This window comes from Cajanus cajan, chromosome 8 (assembly GCF_000230855.2).
Source record: "Cajanus cajan strain Asha chromosome 8, NIPB_CcT2T_4, whole genome shotgun sequence".
NCBI classification, from domain to species: Eukaryota; Viridiplantae; Streptophyta; class Magnoliopsida; order Fabales; family Fabaceae; genus Cajanus; species Cajanus cajan.
In genome coordinates this window covers 30,252,440-30,269,680 of record NC_138524.1, presented here as the reverse complement: position 1 = coordinate 30,269,680, position 17,241 = coordinate 30,252,440, and the positions used below count along the sequence as shown (strand labels likewise).

The 17,241-nt window shown below is 41.6% G+C and overlaps 2 protein-coding genes across 2 annotated transcripts; both read left to right on the top strand.

Annotated features, from left to right (window-relative positions):
• Nucleotides 1-281: 281 nt before the first annotated feature.
• Nucleotides 282-5,862, top strand: LOC145950396 (uncharacterized). Its single transcript, XM_083061484.1, has 4 exons — nucleotides 282-421; nucleotides 4,966-5,200; nucleotides 5,274-5,477; nucleotides 5,562-5,862. Exons 1-4 carry the CDS (start codon nucleotides 282-284, stop codon nucleotides 5,850-5,852), a joined length of 870 nt encoding a protein of 289 aa, XP_082917610.1. The 3' UTR covers nucleotides 5,853-5,862.
• Nucleotides 5,863-7,159: 1,297 nt separating this feature from the next.
• Nucleotides 7,160-7,991, top strand: LOC145950869 (uncharacterized). The gene is made up of 4 exons (XM_083062710.1): nucleotides 7,160-7,270; nucleotides 7,349-7,421; nucleotides 7,502-7,597; nucleotides 7,684-7,991. Exons 1-4 carry the CDS (start codon nucleotides 7,182-7,184, stop codon nucleotides 7,771-7,773), a joined length of 348 nt encoding a protein of 115 aa, XP_082918836.1. The 5' UTR covers nucleotides 7,160-7,181; the 3' UTR covers nucleotides 7,774-7,991.
• Nucleotides 7,992-17,241: the final 9,250 nt, after the last annotated feature.

Below are 17,241 nucleotides of genomic sequence, written 5' to 3'. Positions count from 1 at the left end.
TTGGTATAGGAACAGGTCAGGGATAGCTTCACTAGTGGAAAATTAGGATACTACGTCACCCATTTTACGTCAGAAATACAAACACCCAACGTAATAAAAACGCGATGGCATGTTTCGTAATTTTTATGACTTTTTTACGTCGGACCTTTAAGGGTCCGACGTAAATTTTAACATCTACGTCGGCTATACATTGTGTCCGACGTAGATTTTAAAATTTACGTCGGACCCAATTAGGGCCGACGTAAATAACCCATAGCCTGCTTAAAAGAAGGTGTGCGCGCATGGCTAGATTTCAAAAATTTCTTTCTCCCGCGCGTTGTGCACCTTCTTCTGCACCTCATCCCTCTGAAGCCTCCTCAAATCGTGGTTGTCCTCCTCATTTGTACCTTCTTCTGTTTTTCTTCCTCGGAGGGTTGCGTTGGTTTCTTCTTCGCGTGTTGATGGAAATGGCTTAACCATACGTCCATCTATTTTTCTATGAGGTAGCATCTTCTATCAAGTTTGTGTTTTCTGGGATGTTTTTTTCGTAATAATGTTTGTGTTGCATTTCGATTTTTTGAAGCTGGAGAAGGAAGTGACGAAGTCCGGATTTGGAGAACTTGCTCCTGGGTTTATCAAGCAGAACGGGCCGTGCAGGCAGAACGGGCCGTTCTGCTTGCACTCGTTTTTCTTTTTTTTTTTTTAAATTTTTATGACTTTTTTACGTCGAACCTTGGCATGTTCGACGTAAATTTACGTCAGTTTTCGCGCCTCGACGTAAATTTACGTCTCCCGCTTCTACGTCGAAAGTTTTTCTGACGTAAAAACCCCTAAAATAGCTGACGTAAAATGTGTATTGTGTACTAGTGCTTGGAGTTGAGGTGACCGCTGCGAGACGGAGAGTTTGATCCTCGTGTTAGAGTTGCCATTTTGGATAACGGTTTTGTCTGTGCTTGACCGGCACTAGGGAATATTATTTTTGGGATGACTGTACATATATGGTGTTCTATTTTGTATACAGAAACTTAGTTATTTTTATTCTTATCTATACCTATATCTATTTTGGGAACCCCTATAGTCCGACGTAAATTTACGTCGGAACAACGAAACCCGACGTAAATTTACGTCGGAACAACCGAAACCCGACGTAAAAAATGGCCCTATATTCCCCACCTTTGTATTTTCCATTCCCGCGCTCACAATTTACAAACAACCCCTCTCATTTTCTCTGAATTTCTGAGTCTCCCACTGCGTTTATTGCTACATTCAACGTATCCAAGTCTCTAAGTGTCTGCACGTTGGTCGTTTGAGGTTAGTTTGTTGTCCCCGTAATTATTTTGTTTTTTTTTTGCTATTTGTTCCGCTGGAACGGCCCGTTCTCCTTGCAGAACGGGCTGTTCTCCTTGCAGAACGAGTTGTTCTGCAAGCAGTACGGGCCGTTCTGCAAAGAGAACGGCCCGTTCTGCTGGAAATTTGTTGTTGTAATTTTTTGATCTGGAACGGCCCGTTCTAGTTTCAGTACGGGCCGTTCCAGATGCATTAAAGAAGAGACTTTTTTAGGCATTGACCTTTAGTTTACCATCGATTTTTTAGGGTTGTAGTTTAGGTTAGAAAGTTTATGAATAACTGAGTCAATAGTTAATTTGTGTTAATATATAGATAATGAATCGAAGTTGGATGAATGCAAGTCGCATTAGTCAAGAGTACAGAAATGGAGTTGAAGAGTTCTTACAATTTGCAAGAGAAAATGGGAAACCCATCAAAGGGGCATATTATTGTCCATGTGTTCGATGTTTGAATCAGATACGTCAAGAAGTTGGAGAAATACGTGATCACCTGTTTATATATGGTATTGTGAAGAGTTATACAGTATGGACATGGCACGGAGAAATATTAGACATTCCAACAGTGTCAACAACTAAAAATTTTGAAGGGATGGGCGATAACTTAGAATAGATGATACGTGATGTTGGTGAAGAAAATTTTGAAAGAGCACATGTGTATGATACCTTAAAGTCTGATTTTGAGCAACCATTGTACCCAGGATGCAGTATGTTTACAAGATTATCAGCAACTTTAAAATTGTTTAGTTTAAAAGCAAGAAATGGCTGGACTGATAAAAGTTTCACAGAATTGTTGGAGTTATTGAAGGAGATGCTTCCAGAAGATAACACGTTACCTAATCGCAACTATGAGGCAAAAAAGATACTATGTCCAATGGGTTTGGAGTATAAGAAGATACACGCGTGCCCTAATGATTGCATATTGTATACAAATGATTTTGCTACACTGAAAGTGTGTCCCACATGTGGATTGTCGCGGTTCAAAAAGAAAACTGATGGAAGTAATGGTGAGGAAGAAATAGAGGGTCCCCCTGCTAAGGTCTTATGGTATTTGCCAATAATACCTAGGTTTAAAAGATTGTTTGCCATTAAAGAGGATGCAAAAAACCTCACATGGCATGAAAATGGTATAAAATGTGACAACTTTCTTCAACATCCAGCTGATTCTCCGCAATGGAAGAGGATTGATGAAACATTTCCAGAATTTGGTGCAGAGTCAAGAAACTTGAGAATTGGTTTAGCTACAGATGGCATGAACCTTATGGGAACTTAAGTAGTAAACACAGTTCATGGCCAGTTTTGTTGGTCATTTATAATTTGCCTCCTTGGCTATGCATGAAGAGAAAATATATTATGTTGTCTATGATGATATCAGGTCCCCGACAACCAGGAAATGACATAGATGTGTATCTTAGTTCATTGATTGATGACTTGAAAATGTTATGGGACACAGGAGTGGAGGTGTTTGATGCATATCGTGAAGAAAAATTTACTATGCGTGCAATGTTATTTTGCACAATAAATGATTTTCCAGCATATGGTAACTTGAGTGGGTATAGTGTGAAGGGTCATTATGCATGTCCTATATGTGAAGAAAACACAAGTTATACCCAATTGAAACATGGGCAAAAGACTGCGTACACTAGGCATCGTAAGTTTCTTGTTCGTAGTCATCCATACCGTAGATTGAAGAAAGCATTCAATGGAAGTCAAGAGGATGAAATTGCCTCCACACCGCGCAATGGTGAAGAAGTATATCAACGGGTGAAGAACATTAACATTGTGTTCGGAAAGACGCAAAAGAAGTCAACTGAGAGAAATATCTGGAAGAAACGATCAATATTCTTTAATCTTCCTTACTGGTGCAAGTTAGATGTTAGACACTGCATAGATGTGATGCATGTGGAGAAAAATGTTTGTGATAGTGTAATTGGGACATTGCTAAACATCAAAGGAAAGACTAAAGATGGAGTGAAAGCACGACAAGATTTGGTGGACATGGGTATACGTTCTGAGTTGCATCCTTAGTCTATTGGAAGACGCACTTACTTGCCTCCAGCTTGTCATACTCTATCAAAGAAAGAAAAAAAAAGCTTTTGTGAGTGCTTAAGCAGTGTGAAAGTTCCACAAGGGTACTCCTCAAATGTGAAGAGTCTGGTGTCTATGCAAGATTTGAAGTTGATTGGTTTAAAGTCTCACGATTGTCATGTGTTAATGCAACAACTTTTGCCTGTGGCTATTCGTAACATTTTACCATCTTCTGTTAGAGTTGCTATTACTCGATTGTGTTTATTCTTCAATGCCATTTGCAACAAAGTAATTGACCCTGTAAAGTTAGATGAGTTAGAAAATGAAGCAATCACAATCTTGTGTCAACTGGAAATGTATTTTCCACCTTCATTTTTTGATATCATGGTGCATTTGATAGTTCATTTGGTTAGGGAGATTCGATTGTGTGGCCCGGTTTATCTTAGATGGATGTATCCTGTTGAGAGATACATGAAGATCTTAAAAGGATATGTCAAGAATCAATACCGCCCAGAAGCCTCTATTGTGGAGAGGTACATTGCAGAAGAAGCCATTGAGTTTTGTTCAGGGTATATGTCAAAATCAGAACCAATAGGAATTCCCAAGACTCGACATGATGGGAAACAATTTGGTAAGGGTACTCGAAGTTTAAAGATTAGAACTGTGAGTCGAACAGAAGTTGACCAAGCCCATTTGTACATATTGAACAACACTGATGAAGTAATTCCTTACATATCTGAACACATAGATGAAATCAAGATAGCACACCCCCGGATGAATGAGAAATGGGTATTGAATGAACATAACAAGAGTTTCTTAGCTTGGTTTAAGAAAAAGGTTTATGGTGAGGTTAATGCTTCTGATACACTTTTGAGACTCGCGCGTGGGCCTAACAACGATGTCATTACATTTGGTGGGTATGACATTAACAAATATTGTTTCTATACAAAGACAGAAGATGACAAAAGTAGAGTACAAAATAGTGGGGTTACAATTCAGGCTGAGGCTGTGCACTTTGCTAGTTCAAAAGATAAAAATCCCATTACAGCATCCATGAGTTATTTCGGAGTCATAGAAGACATATGGGAAATTGATTATGTTACGTTTAGAGTGCCTGTGTTCAAGTGTAAATGGGTTGATGGCAATACGGGTGTGCGGACAGATGATTTAGGATTTACTTTGGTTGATTTGAATAAGGTCGGCTATAAGGATGAACCTTTTATTATGGCATATCAAGCAAGACAGGTTTTTTATGTCAGGGATCCATGTAATGAGAAATGGTCAGTGGTCCTCGAAGGAAGAACCATGCATGGAACTCATGAAGATGAGTCTCTAGATATGCATGAGACACCGTCTTTTTCAAGCAGATCATTTGGTCCTATTGCGGACAATGAAGTGGACGAAATACATGTTATTCAAAGTGATTATGATGAAGGAATATGGGAAAACATTCCAACCTAATAGGTTTCTGTTTATGTATTATTTATTTTTTTATTAGTTATTTTGTTGCTATATTATTATTCTTTTTTACTTTATTTGTCTATTCAGTTAATTCATTGTTTTAATAATGACAGTTTAATTTTTTCAGGATTATGGAGGATTATGGGTCTGGCAGTGGAAGGAGGGAAGGTAGATCTGTCACCCGATTGTCTGGGTTGACAGCTGGGCACATTGCCAAGGAGAGGACACCGGTTGAGGTGGATCCTCGTTCTGGAAAGGCATCAGGCCCAAATGCTGCCAAGTTTAAGAGCTATTTGGGAGACCTAGCTCGACGACATGTTTCTATTATCATTCCATCATGGGATGACGTTCAGGAGGTTGACAAGAACCTCATGTGGCAGGATATTCAGGTATATACTTTCACATCCTTTCAATATTATATAACTAAAATACATTATTTATTATTTGTTGTTATTTTCATAGCAAAATTTTGACATTCCCAACACTGAGGGCATGAGGAGGAAGATGTTATCTGCCCTTGCCACCAGGTGGAGAGACTTCAAGACTTTCTTGACACGGGAGTATGTATTTGGAGAGCGCCAAAATGAGACTCCCTGTCTAAAGTACCAGATCACTGATGAGGAGTGGATGCAATTTTGTGCCACTCGATTGGACCCTTCGTGGCAGGTTAGTTATTGATAACTTTTACATTGACACAAATACTTAAGGTACATTTTAATTTATCTCATTTTCTTTATTGTATTATTGCAGGCTAAAAGAATAGCTGCCCAAGAACGACAGGCCAAGAATGATGCACCCCATCTATTGTCAAGAGGGGGATATGAAAGAAAAAAAAAGCAAATGAAGAAGGCTAAGGCACAGGCAGCAGGGGTTGAGGATGCTGACCGTGTAGAGTCACCTCCCCGCCATGAGATGTGGATAGCAGCCCGGACAAAACCAGATGGGCAAATGACTTCTGAGTCTGCAAGAGTCGTTGCTAGTAAAATAGTAAGTAAAAATATACAAACTAAGACTCTTCATTTCAACTCATTTAATTCATAAGAATTTTTAATCTTCCTTATTGTTGCAAGAGGGTTTAGTTGAGCAGAGCACCCAGGGCTCATTTGTTTCTGGTGGTCGGAATGATATCCTCACAACGGCCATAGGAAAGCCAGAGCACGGAGGTCGTGTGCGTGGTGTTGGTGGTTCTTAGAGCCACCGAGATTTCTTTGGTGGTCGATCATCGAGGAGCACTATCAACTCTTGCAGTCAAGAGGTTATACAGGAATTGGAGCAGAGATTGAAGATGGAGTTTGAAGAGAAACTGAAGAATATTGGAAAACAGTTTGAACAGAAGTTTGAACTTTTGGCTTGTTCTCAGCAACAGACTGCAGTTGCTCATGATGGTGTTCGAGTCAGCACTAAAGGGAGTTGTGCTGCTCCAGATCCCTCACCGGATCAGACTCACACTGATGTACAAAACCAATGTGAGTTATATGTTGAGGATGACCCCCCACGGTTAGTGGCTATTGGCCGAGTATTTGAGGGTGGCTCAACCATCCATGGTGTCCCTCTACAGCCAGACTGGACACGGGTTGTGGTTGACCAAGTTCAAGATGCTGCTGCTCCAGTGCCTTTGCCCAATACAGAGGTTCAACTAGTGGGGCAGGCAACCGGCACATTCTTAGCTTGGCCAAAACGTTTGGTCATGCCGCTTTCAGCACGGGCAAAGGTAATTATATTATTGCTCTTTTAGATTCTTATAATTCTATTATTGTTTAACTAATTTTGATTATTTCTTTAGGATTTTATCAATCGTGGTAAGGAGGTCATGATAGAACCTCATGTTCATGATGCCAATATCGCAGAAGCTGAGGATGATCCCATATCTAAGCTTCTAATCAAATTACCACGAATAAAGAAGCATCCAATTCAATTGCAGTGGGACATTAGAGTTTTTGGAGTTGATAGCTCTGATGTTCCACTATACATATCTCTGCCTGATGCATTAGAGATTGTTGGGGGAAACTGCATGTTAAATATATCTGTCATACAGTTGTGGGCCATGTAAGTCATATTTTCTTTTATGAGTCCAAATTTACAATAATTACATTTAACTTATAATAATTATTTGTGTTAGGTACATGGACAAATTGAGTGTGGAGCAAGCACAAGCAGAAGTATATGGATTTATTGAGCCTCAATCCATCCAAAAATCAGGAAACACTCAGGTCCAGATCCAACAATATATGCAAACATGGATGAGTGACTCAAGAAGACATACATACATGGCTCCATACGTTGACGGGTTAGTTTTTTAATTGGTTTTTTAATCATGGTAATTTTTTAACTTATTTGTTTGTCATACAATGTAGGTCCCATTGGCAGTTAATGGTAATCATTCCTAAGGAATATACTGTGGTGTGGTTTTGTTCACTTCATCGAAAACCAAGCCATGAAATTAAAAGCCAATTACATGGGTAACTAAAATTTTTTCATTATGTTTTAAAACTAATTATATATATTGGCTAACATTTGTTTTTATTTCAATTAATTAGAATCGTGTCTGGAGCTAATATATTAAGTGGAAGAGCCAGATCATCAAAGTCATTGCATTTCATATACCCTAAGGTTAGCAAATAAATTCATACAATCAATAATATTTAAATTTATTGACTTTGGAATTAATAGTTATTTGTTTCTCATTTTAGTGTAATAAGCAACAAGACTTGTTTGAATGTGGCTATTACATCATGTATTGGATGAAAGCCATAGTTTCTGCGGGTATTATTGATTATTGGGCGCAGGTAATTCATATCAAAATTTATTTAACTATATTTACCTTTAGAATAATTAACATTGCATATTAATGACACTTAAATTACCCTTTCAGGTCTTTCAAGATCCATCTCCATTGCCCGAAGATGAGTTGCTCAAGATAAGAGAACAATGGGCAAATTTTTTTCTAAGTTTAGTTAGTTAGATATTATGTTTATAGTTTGATAGTTAGTTAGATATTATGTTTATAGTTTGATAGTTAGTTAGTTTAGTTAGTTAGATAGCATTGACAAACATGTTTTATAGCTTTTTTAGGATAATAGGATTTACATTGTCATAATTTATGTTTTTTAAGATTTATATATTATTTTCCTTTTGTCATTCAATTTTGAAATACAATTTGAATTTCTATTCTGGACTGCCTGGTTTAGAGTTGGTATTCTGGATTATATTTATATGCAGGTGTTGGGTATATCAATTTACAAACGTTTTTAAAAAAAAAACTCCCACAATTTACGTCGGACATGGCTTTGTCCGACGTAAATTTACGTCAGTCCACGCAATGACCGACGTAAATTTACGTCGGACAAAGCCATCTCCGACGTAAAATTGTGGCATGATTTTGCCCCATTTTACGTCGGTTTGGAGAAATCCCCGACGTAAATTTATGTCGCCTTTTAGAGGCGACGTAAATTTACGACTCCCGTATTAACGTCGGACCCTTTTCCGACGTAAAAGGGTCAAAATACACGACGTAAAAGACCCTTTCTGTACTAGTGCGAAGGATATGATGGCAAAGGAGATTACTCCATGAAATCATACCTATTATGTATTTAAGAGATATACTATTATATAATATGGTGTGAAAGTTATATATATATATATATATATATATATATATATATATATATATATATAGAGAGAGAGAGAGAGAGAGAGAGAGAGAGAGAGACAGAGAGAGACAGAGAGAGAGAGAGAGAGAGAGAGAGAGAGAAGGATCCATTTATTTTAGGAATAAGTCTACCCAGACTTACTCCGTTCAATAACTCATATTTTACATGTAACGACCCGACTGGTCACTACGCCCGACATAGCACACTAGAAACACCAGACAGATAGAACAAGTATATGAATATAGGATCTAGAATATATAGATATACAAGGTTCCAGTTTGACTAGAGTTAAAGTGTACTAAAGAAAAATACAACCAAATGCTACTATCCCACGTAGCCACAAGCAAAACAACATCGCCAAGCAAAACAGCTGCAAGGTCCACCAACCTCACCACAAGACGCACATCTAGTCCTGCCCTGCTCCCATATATAGTATGATCATCGCAGTCCAAAAACATGGAAAACAACAAAAGGGTAAGCTAGTGAAATTAAAATTCAGCATACAATTATATAAATGTCAATATAAGTAACAACAGATACAGTTATCAGCACACTTGTACAACTTATACCACTCAACAATATCAGCACTGCTTAGCAGCAATAACAGCACCACTCAAGTGGCTATAACAACACCACGAAGCGGCAACAACAGAACCGACTTAGCGGCTATAACAGCACCACGCATGTGGCTAATAACGGCACCGACTTAGCGGCTATAATCCCACACAACTCAGCACAACATAGTATAGCACAGCAGTTCAACATACGGCACAACTACTCAGCATTGGCATTATTCAGCACAACTCAGCATTGCATCAATACAACTTAAACATCATACGGCAATAATAACTTAAACAACATACAACTCAGCTCGGCTCAACAACATTAATCAATATTAGTCAGCGTTAATCAGCATATTTATGAAAGAACACATCCAAAACAACCTTTAACTCATCTTAATCACTCATTGTAAAGTGACAGCCTTTACTAAACATAGAATATCTAGAGTTATAATACTCCTATCATGCTCATCCTGGTCTCATATGAAATATAAGAATATTTACTACAATTCTCATGAAGACACCGAGTCCTAATTCCTTCATCTACCTTGTGAAAAATTTAAAAAAAACCGCAACAGCCACAACCAAGGCTGACAGCTTGACCCCTCTTCACTAAAATAGCCATATCTGGAGTTCTAAAACTCCTTTTTGGGTGATTCCAGCGCCATTGAAAAGATAACATCCAAGGCTACAACTTTTATGAAGACCTTGAGACCAAATTCGGTCATCTAGGCCCAGCGCTGCAGCGCTCAATCTAGCGCTTTAGCTTCAACTTTCTGCCAGTTCATTTTTCTCCTGGGCTTTCTGGGGCTGTAGCGCCCAATTCGGGGCTGCAGCTCAAACTCTCTGCCAAATTTAATTTCTCCAAGGCTGCAGCGCCCAACTCAGAGCTGCAGCTTCAGGTCTCGGTCCCCCTTCATTTCTCTTCCAGTTTATAGCTCTCTTTAGCGCTTCAGCTCCAAGTGCAGAGGTTCTACACTTCCATGGTTTCCCTCTTCATTTTCCAGCTATAATCTATCATGATTTACTCCAAAACATGATCTACCTACGAAATCTCTACTCATTTTGTTCATATAACTTAGAAAACACCCGAAATTCCACATGCATGCACCCAATTTCAAAAAAAAAAATTAATGTTCAACTTCCCATCAAGAAAACCAAAAGCTCCAAATTTTCATCAGACCCCAAAACCCCAAAAATGTAAATCTTTCAAACACTCAAGATGTCACATTTTCATCAAGGAGTTCCAAGATACCAGCTTTATGTGCATGCAACAACAAAACAAAGCAAAAATCCAAATTTTTGACTCAAGACTCCAAAAACCCCAAAGCCCCAAATGTCCAGCAACTCAGCCAACATAATCCATCATCATCAGCCACAAGAGTCCATAGAACTCGTTTCAGCCAAGCAAAACCAAAAGAAAACTAGCTTCCCTTACCTTAAATCCAGAATTTCGAGCTCCGGAAACTTGAATGGAGAAGAAGAACGAAAAGGAGCTTGAACAAAGGGGGAAGAACAAGCTTGCGGACTCAGCTCTCGGACAAGGAATCCGTTCTCCTGCTACTAGCACCTAGGGTCACCAAGATTCACCACCGAGAATTTGAGAGAAAGGGAATGAGTGAGGGGAAAAGAATGAGAGAAGGAGGAAATGAGGGAGAGGGAGGGAACGAGGGTCTCACAACCTCCCCAACAACAAGAGTTTTCGTCCCCGAAAACAGACCTACCTGGGAAAATAAACGGATACTGCTCTCGGCACTGCTGTTCAACTTCCCAAGTAGCCTCACCAGTAGCTGCATCCCATAGCACCTTTACGAGAGGAATGGACTTGCCCCTCAGCTCCTTCAGCTTATGATCTACCACCGCTACTGGCAACTTCTCAAAAGTCAGATTTTCCTTCACTTGAACATCGTCCGGCTCCACCACGTGACTCGGGTCATGAATATACTTCCTCAGCTGAGACACATGAAATACATCGTGTAGGTTTGAAAGAGACGGTGGCAAAGCCAACCGGTAAGCGACTGGACCCACACGCTGTATTATCTGATAGGGACCCACGAACCTTGGTGTTAACTTCCTTGCCCTCAGCGCTCTCCCCACACCAGAAGTCGGAGCCACCTTCAGAAACACATGCTCCCCCTCAGCAAACTCCAAAGGCTTATGCCTTTTGTCTGCATATGATTTCTGCCTACTCTGAGCAACCCTTATCTTCTCCTGAATCATTCTCACCTTTTCAGTGGTTTGTAGGATCAGCTCCAGTCCTACAACTACAGACTCACCATCCTGATACCAGCACAGAGGAGTCCTACATCTCCTGCCATACAGAGCTTCATACGGCGCCATCCCAATACTGGCATGAAAGCTGTTGTTATAAGTAAACTCCACCAGCGGTAGGATCTCCTCCCAGCTACCCAAGTGATCCAACACACAAGCCCTCAGCAAATCCTCTAAGGATTGGATTGTCCTTTCTGATTGACCATCTGTCTGAGGATGATAAGCAGAACTCAGCTTCAGCTTCGTGCCTAGGGCTCGATGTAGACTCTGCCAAAATCTGGAAGTGAACCTCGGATCTCGGTCTGAAATGATGCTTGAAGGCACCCCATGCAAACGTACAATCTCCTTTACATACAGCTGTGTCAGCTTCTCCAAGGACCACTTGATGTTGACAGGCAAGAAATGCGCGCACTTAGTCAACCGATCGGTAATCACCCAGATAGCATCACTATTCCTAGATGACCTAGGCAACCCCACAATGAAATCCATAGCAATGCTATCCCATTTCCACTCGGGAATCTCAATCTGTTGCATCAACCCACTAGGCTTCTGATGCTCGACCTTTGCCTTCTGACATGTCAGACAGGCCGCCACATACTCAGCTATCTCTCTCTTCATACCAGACCACCATAAAGTCTTCTTGAGGTCTTGGTACATCTTAGTCATACCTGGATGTATGCTAAGTCTGCTCTTGTGACCTTCCTCTAGCACAGCTCTCCTCAGCTCAGCATCTTGAGGTAGGCAAATCCGGCCTCTGAACCGTAAGATCCCATCTTTTCCCAGCTCAAATCCAACAGCTTTCTCGGTACCCAGCAACCCAAGAAGCTTCACCAGCTCAGTGTCTTGCAACTGTTTAAGTCCAACCTGCCTCAAGAACTCATTAGTTATGGTAACTGCCCCACAACTAATGTGATCCTGAGCTAACTCCACACAGAGATTCAAATCTCTGACCTTCTCAACCAACTCCAGCTCTCTAATCATCATACTCGACATGTGGATGGATTTCCTACTTAGTGCATCTGCCACCACATTGGCCTTGCCCGGATGATACATCAACTGAAAATCATAATCCTTCAGAAACTCCATCCACCGCCTCTGCCTCATGTTCAGCTCTTTCTGATCAAATAAGTACTTCAGACTCTTGTGATCACTAAAAACGTTGAACCGAGCACCATATAAATAATGCCTCCAAATTTTCAAGGCAAACACCACAGCTGCTAACTCTAAGTCATGAGTGGGATAGTTCCTCTCATGAATCTTCAGTTGTCTTGAAGCATATGCCACCACTCTCCCATTTTGCATCAGCACACACCCCAGACCCTGATGAGAAGCATCACAGTACACGTCAAAAGGCTCACCAGAATCCGGTAACACCAACACAGGAGAAGTAGTCAACCTTCTCTTCAACTCCTCAAAGCTCCGCTCACAGGCATCTGTCCAAATAAACGGCTGCTCCTTCCTCGTCAACTGGGTCAGAGGCGCTACTATCCTAGAGAACCCTTCAATGAACCTCCGATAGTAACCCGCTAAGCCCACAAAGCTCCGTATATCCATGACAGTCCTCGGGCGCTCCCACTGCAATACCGACTCCACCTTAGCCGGATCAACAGCAATCCCCTCAGCTGAAATCACGTGGCCCAAGAACTTCACTTCATCCAACCAGAACTCACATTTTGAAAGCTTAGCATACAATTGCTTCGCTTTCAAAATCTCCAACACTGTCCTCAAGTGCTCTCCATGTTCCTCCGGGGTCCTTGAATAGATTAAGATATCATCAATAAACACTACCACGAATTTATCCAAGAACGGCCGGAAGATCCTGTTCATGTAGTCCATGAACACTGCGGGGGCGTTGGTCACACCGAACGGCATCACAACATATTCATAGTGACCATACCTAGTCCTGAAAGCAGTCTTCGGTATGTCACCCTCCTTCACCCTAATCTGGTGATATCCTGACCTCAAGTCAATCTTAGAAAATACCGACGCGCCCCTCAGTTGATCCATTAAGTCATCTATCCGGGGAAGTGGATATTTGTTCTTAATGGTCAATTTGTTCAGCTGCCGGTAATCAACACACAGTCGACTACCCCCATCCTTCTTCTTTACCAACAACACAGGGGCACCCCATGGCGAAACACTCGGTCACACCAACTGCTTTTCCAATAAGTCCTCCAACTGACCTTTCAGCTCAGCCAGCTCAGCAGGAGCCATCCTATAGGGAGCTACTGACACTGGTCCCGCACTTGGAACCAAGTCAATGCTGAACTTCATCTCCCTAACATGAGGCAACCCAGGAACCTCGTCAGGGAACACCTCGGCATACTCCCTCACCACATCGATACCAGCTAAGATCCTCTCGGTCTCCACACTCGTGGCAGCAAGCAGAAGACAGCACTCCGCTCCATCCCTCAGCAAGGACTCAGCTTGGACAGCTGAGATCAACAGCTCATCCTCCTCTTGAGGAAAGATTAACCGCCTATTGGCACAGTCTATAAGGATGCGATTGGCAGACAACCAATCCATCCCTAAGATTATGTCAATATCCACCAAAGGTAAACAAATCAAGTTCACCTTGTACTTCTTCTCATTCACCACAACTGGACAACCCACGCATAATTCAGAAGCGATCACAGAAGTAGAAGCGGGCGTCGACACAAATAGTCTCAACCCCAACTCACACACAGGCACACCCAACAAAGCAGCACATGCATATGATATAAATGAATGCGTAGCACCAGAGTCAAATAGAATCATCACATCCTTACCAGCGGCCTTGCCCTTCCCCTTCACAAGATCAGAAAAAGTCGAAGCCTCAGCACCCGTCAAAGCAAATACCCTACCAGCAGTAGTAGGTCTGTCACCCCTCTGTGTATCAGCTCTCTGTGCACTACTCCTCTGAGTATCAGCCCTCTGTACATTACTCCTCTGAGTGCTCCTCTCTGGTCTATCCCTCGTAGGACAATTTGCCGATTCGTGGCCCATCTGATGACATCTGAAGCAACGGCTCTTCGTGTGCGGACAGTCCCTGATAAAGTGGGGCCCAGCACACCTAAAACATCTCAGAGTAGCACCTCCACTCTGTTTACCTCCACTAGCCGCACTGGAAGATCGCCTAGAAACAGAACCCCCTTGCTGTGGTTGGGGCCTGTCATATGGTTTCCTCTGACTCTCACCCTTCTTGGACCCAGATGGTCCCCCAATAGTCCTCACCGCACGATTGCCACCTTCCAACTGCTCAACTACCTTCGCCTTCTCCACTAAGGCTGGGAATTCCGTGATGGCCATAGGCACCACCATCCTCTTCAGCTCATATTTCAATCCATCTGCAAATTTCCTGCATTTCCAAGCCTCAGGCATACCCTGCGAATAAAAACGGGCTAGGTGCTCGAATTTTATCGCATACTCTGATACTGTCATCCCACCCTGATGCAATCGCATAAACTCTGCCTCCTTGGCATGCCTCACGCTTTCCGGAAAGAACTTCTCCATAAACACTGTCCGGAAGCACTCCCAATCAACTGTAACTCCCCTAGCAGCAAGCATCTGATAGGTGCCTCTCCACCAATGTTCAGCCTCCCCAACAAGCATGTATACAGCGTATGCTAACCTCCTCTCTAGAGGACATCCCAGTACTGTAAAGATCTTCTCTAATTCACGGATCCAGCGGTCAGCCACTTCTGGATCCGCATCTCCTGCAAACTGTGGAGGATTACACTTCCGGAACTCAGCAAGATCCCGGCTCTCCTGTGACCCTGCAGGTCTTGCTGCACCAGCTGCAGCTCTCTCAGCCTCCATCCTAGCAAAATAGGCATTTTGCTGTTGCATAGCCATGGCCAACATCTCTAGGGCACGGGCTATCTGCTCATTTGTCCTAGTCATCTTCTACAAAGGTAACAACATCTTTAGTAAACAATAACTAAACCACACAAAATCAACAGCACAACAAATCACCACAACAATTTCAGCACAGCAATTTTCAGCACAGCAGACATCACAGCAAAACAACACAGCACAGAGCTAACACAGCAAAAAGCCTAAAGGGACCACCCCCAAAGAGTGTCCACTAGACTCGAACTGCTCTGATACCACTAAAGTGTAACGACCCGACTGGTCACTACGCCCGGCATAGCACACTAGAAACACCAGACAGATAGAACAAGTATATGAATATAGGATCTAGAATATATAGATATACAAGGTTCCAGTCTGACTAGAGTTAAAGTGTACTAAAGAAAAATACAACCAAATGCTACTATCCCACGTAGCCACAAGCAAAACAACATCGCCAAGCAAAACAGCTGCAAGTTCCACCAACCTCACCACAAGACGCACATCTAGTCCTGCCCTGCTCCCATACATAGTATGATCATCGCAGTCCAAAAACATGGAAAACAACAAAAGGGTAAGCTAGTGAAATTAAAATTCAGCATACAATTATATAAATGTCAATATAAGTAACAACAGATACAGTTATCAGCACACTTGTACAACTTATACCACTCAACAATATCAGCACTACTTAGCAGCAATAACAGCACCACTCAAGTGGCTATAACAACACCACGAAGCGGCAACAACAGCACCGACTTAGCGGCTATAACAGCACCACGCATGTGGCTAATAACGGAACCGACTTAGCGGCTATAATCCCACACAACTCAGCACAGCATAGTATAGCACAGCAGTTCAACATACGGCACAACTACTCAGCATTGGCATTATTCAGCACAACTCAGCATTGCATCAATACAACTTAAACATCATACGGCAATAATAACTTAAACAACATACAACTCAGCTCGGCTCAACAACATTAATCAATATTAGTCAGCGTTAATCAGCATATTTATGAAAGAACACATCCAAAACAACCTTTAACTCATCTTAATCACTCATTGTAAAGTGACAGTCTTTACTAAACATAGAATATCTAGAGTTATAATACTCCTATCATGCTCATCCTGGTCTCATATGAAATATAAGAATATTTTATACAATTCTCATGAAGACACCGAGTCCTAATTCCTTCATCTACCTTGTGAAAAAATTAAAAAAAACCGCAACAGCCACAACCAAGGCTGACAGCTTGACCCCTCTTCACTAAAATAGCCATATCTGGAGTTCTAGAACTCCTTTTTGGGTGATTCCAGCGCCATTGAAAAGATAACATCCAAGGCTACAACTTTGATGAAGACCATGAGACCAAATTCGGTCATCTAGGCCCAGCGCTGCAGCGCTCAATCTAGCGCTTTAGCTTCAACTTTCTGCCAGTTCATTTTTCTCCTGGGCTTTCTGGGGCTGTAGCGCCCAATTCGGGGCTGCAGCTCAAACTCTATGCCAAATTTAATTTCTCCAAGGCTGCAGCGCCCAACTCAGAGCTGCAGCTTCAGGTCTCGGTCCCCCTTCATTTCTCTTCCAGTTTATAGCTCTCTTTAGCGCTTCAGCTCCAAGTGCAGAGGTTCTACACTTCCATGGTTTCCCTCTTCATTTTCCAGCTATAATCTATCATGATTTAGTCCAAAACATGATCTACCTACGAAATCTCTACTCATTTTGTTCATATAACTTAGAAAACACCCGAAATTCCACATGCATGCACCCAATTTCAAAAAAAAAAATTAATGTTCAACTTCCCATCAAGAAAACCAAAAGCTCCAAATTTTCATCAGACCCCAAAACCCCAAAAATGTAAATCTTTCAAACACTCAAGATGTCACATTTTCATCAAGGAGTTCCAAGATACCAGCTTTATGTGCATGCAACAACAAAACAAAGCAAAAATCCAAATTTTTGACTCAAGACTCCAAAAACCCCAAAGCCCCAAATGTCCAGCAACTCAGCCAACATAATCCATCATCATCAGCCACAAGAGTCCATAGAACTCGTTTCAGCCAAGCAAAACCAAAAGAAAACTAGCTTCCCTTACCTTAAATCCAGAATTTCGAG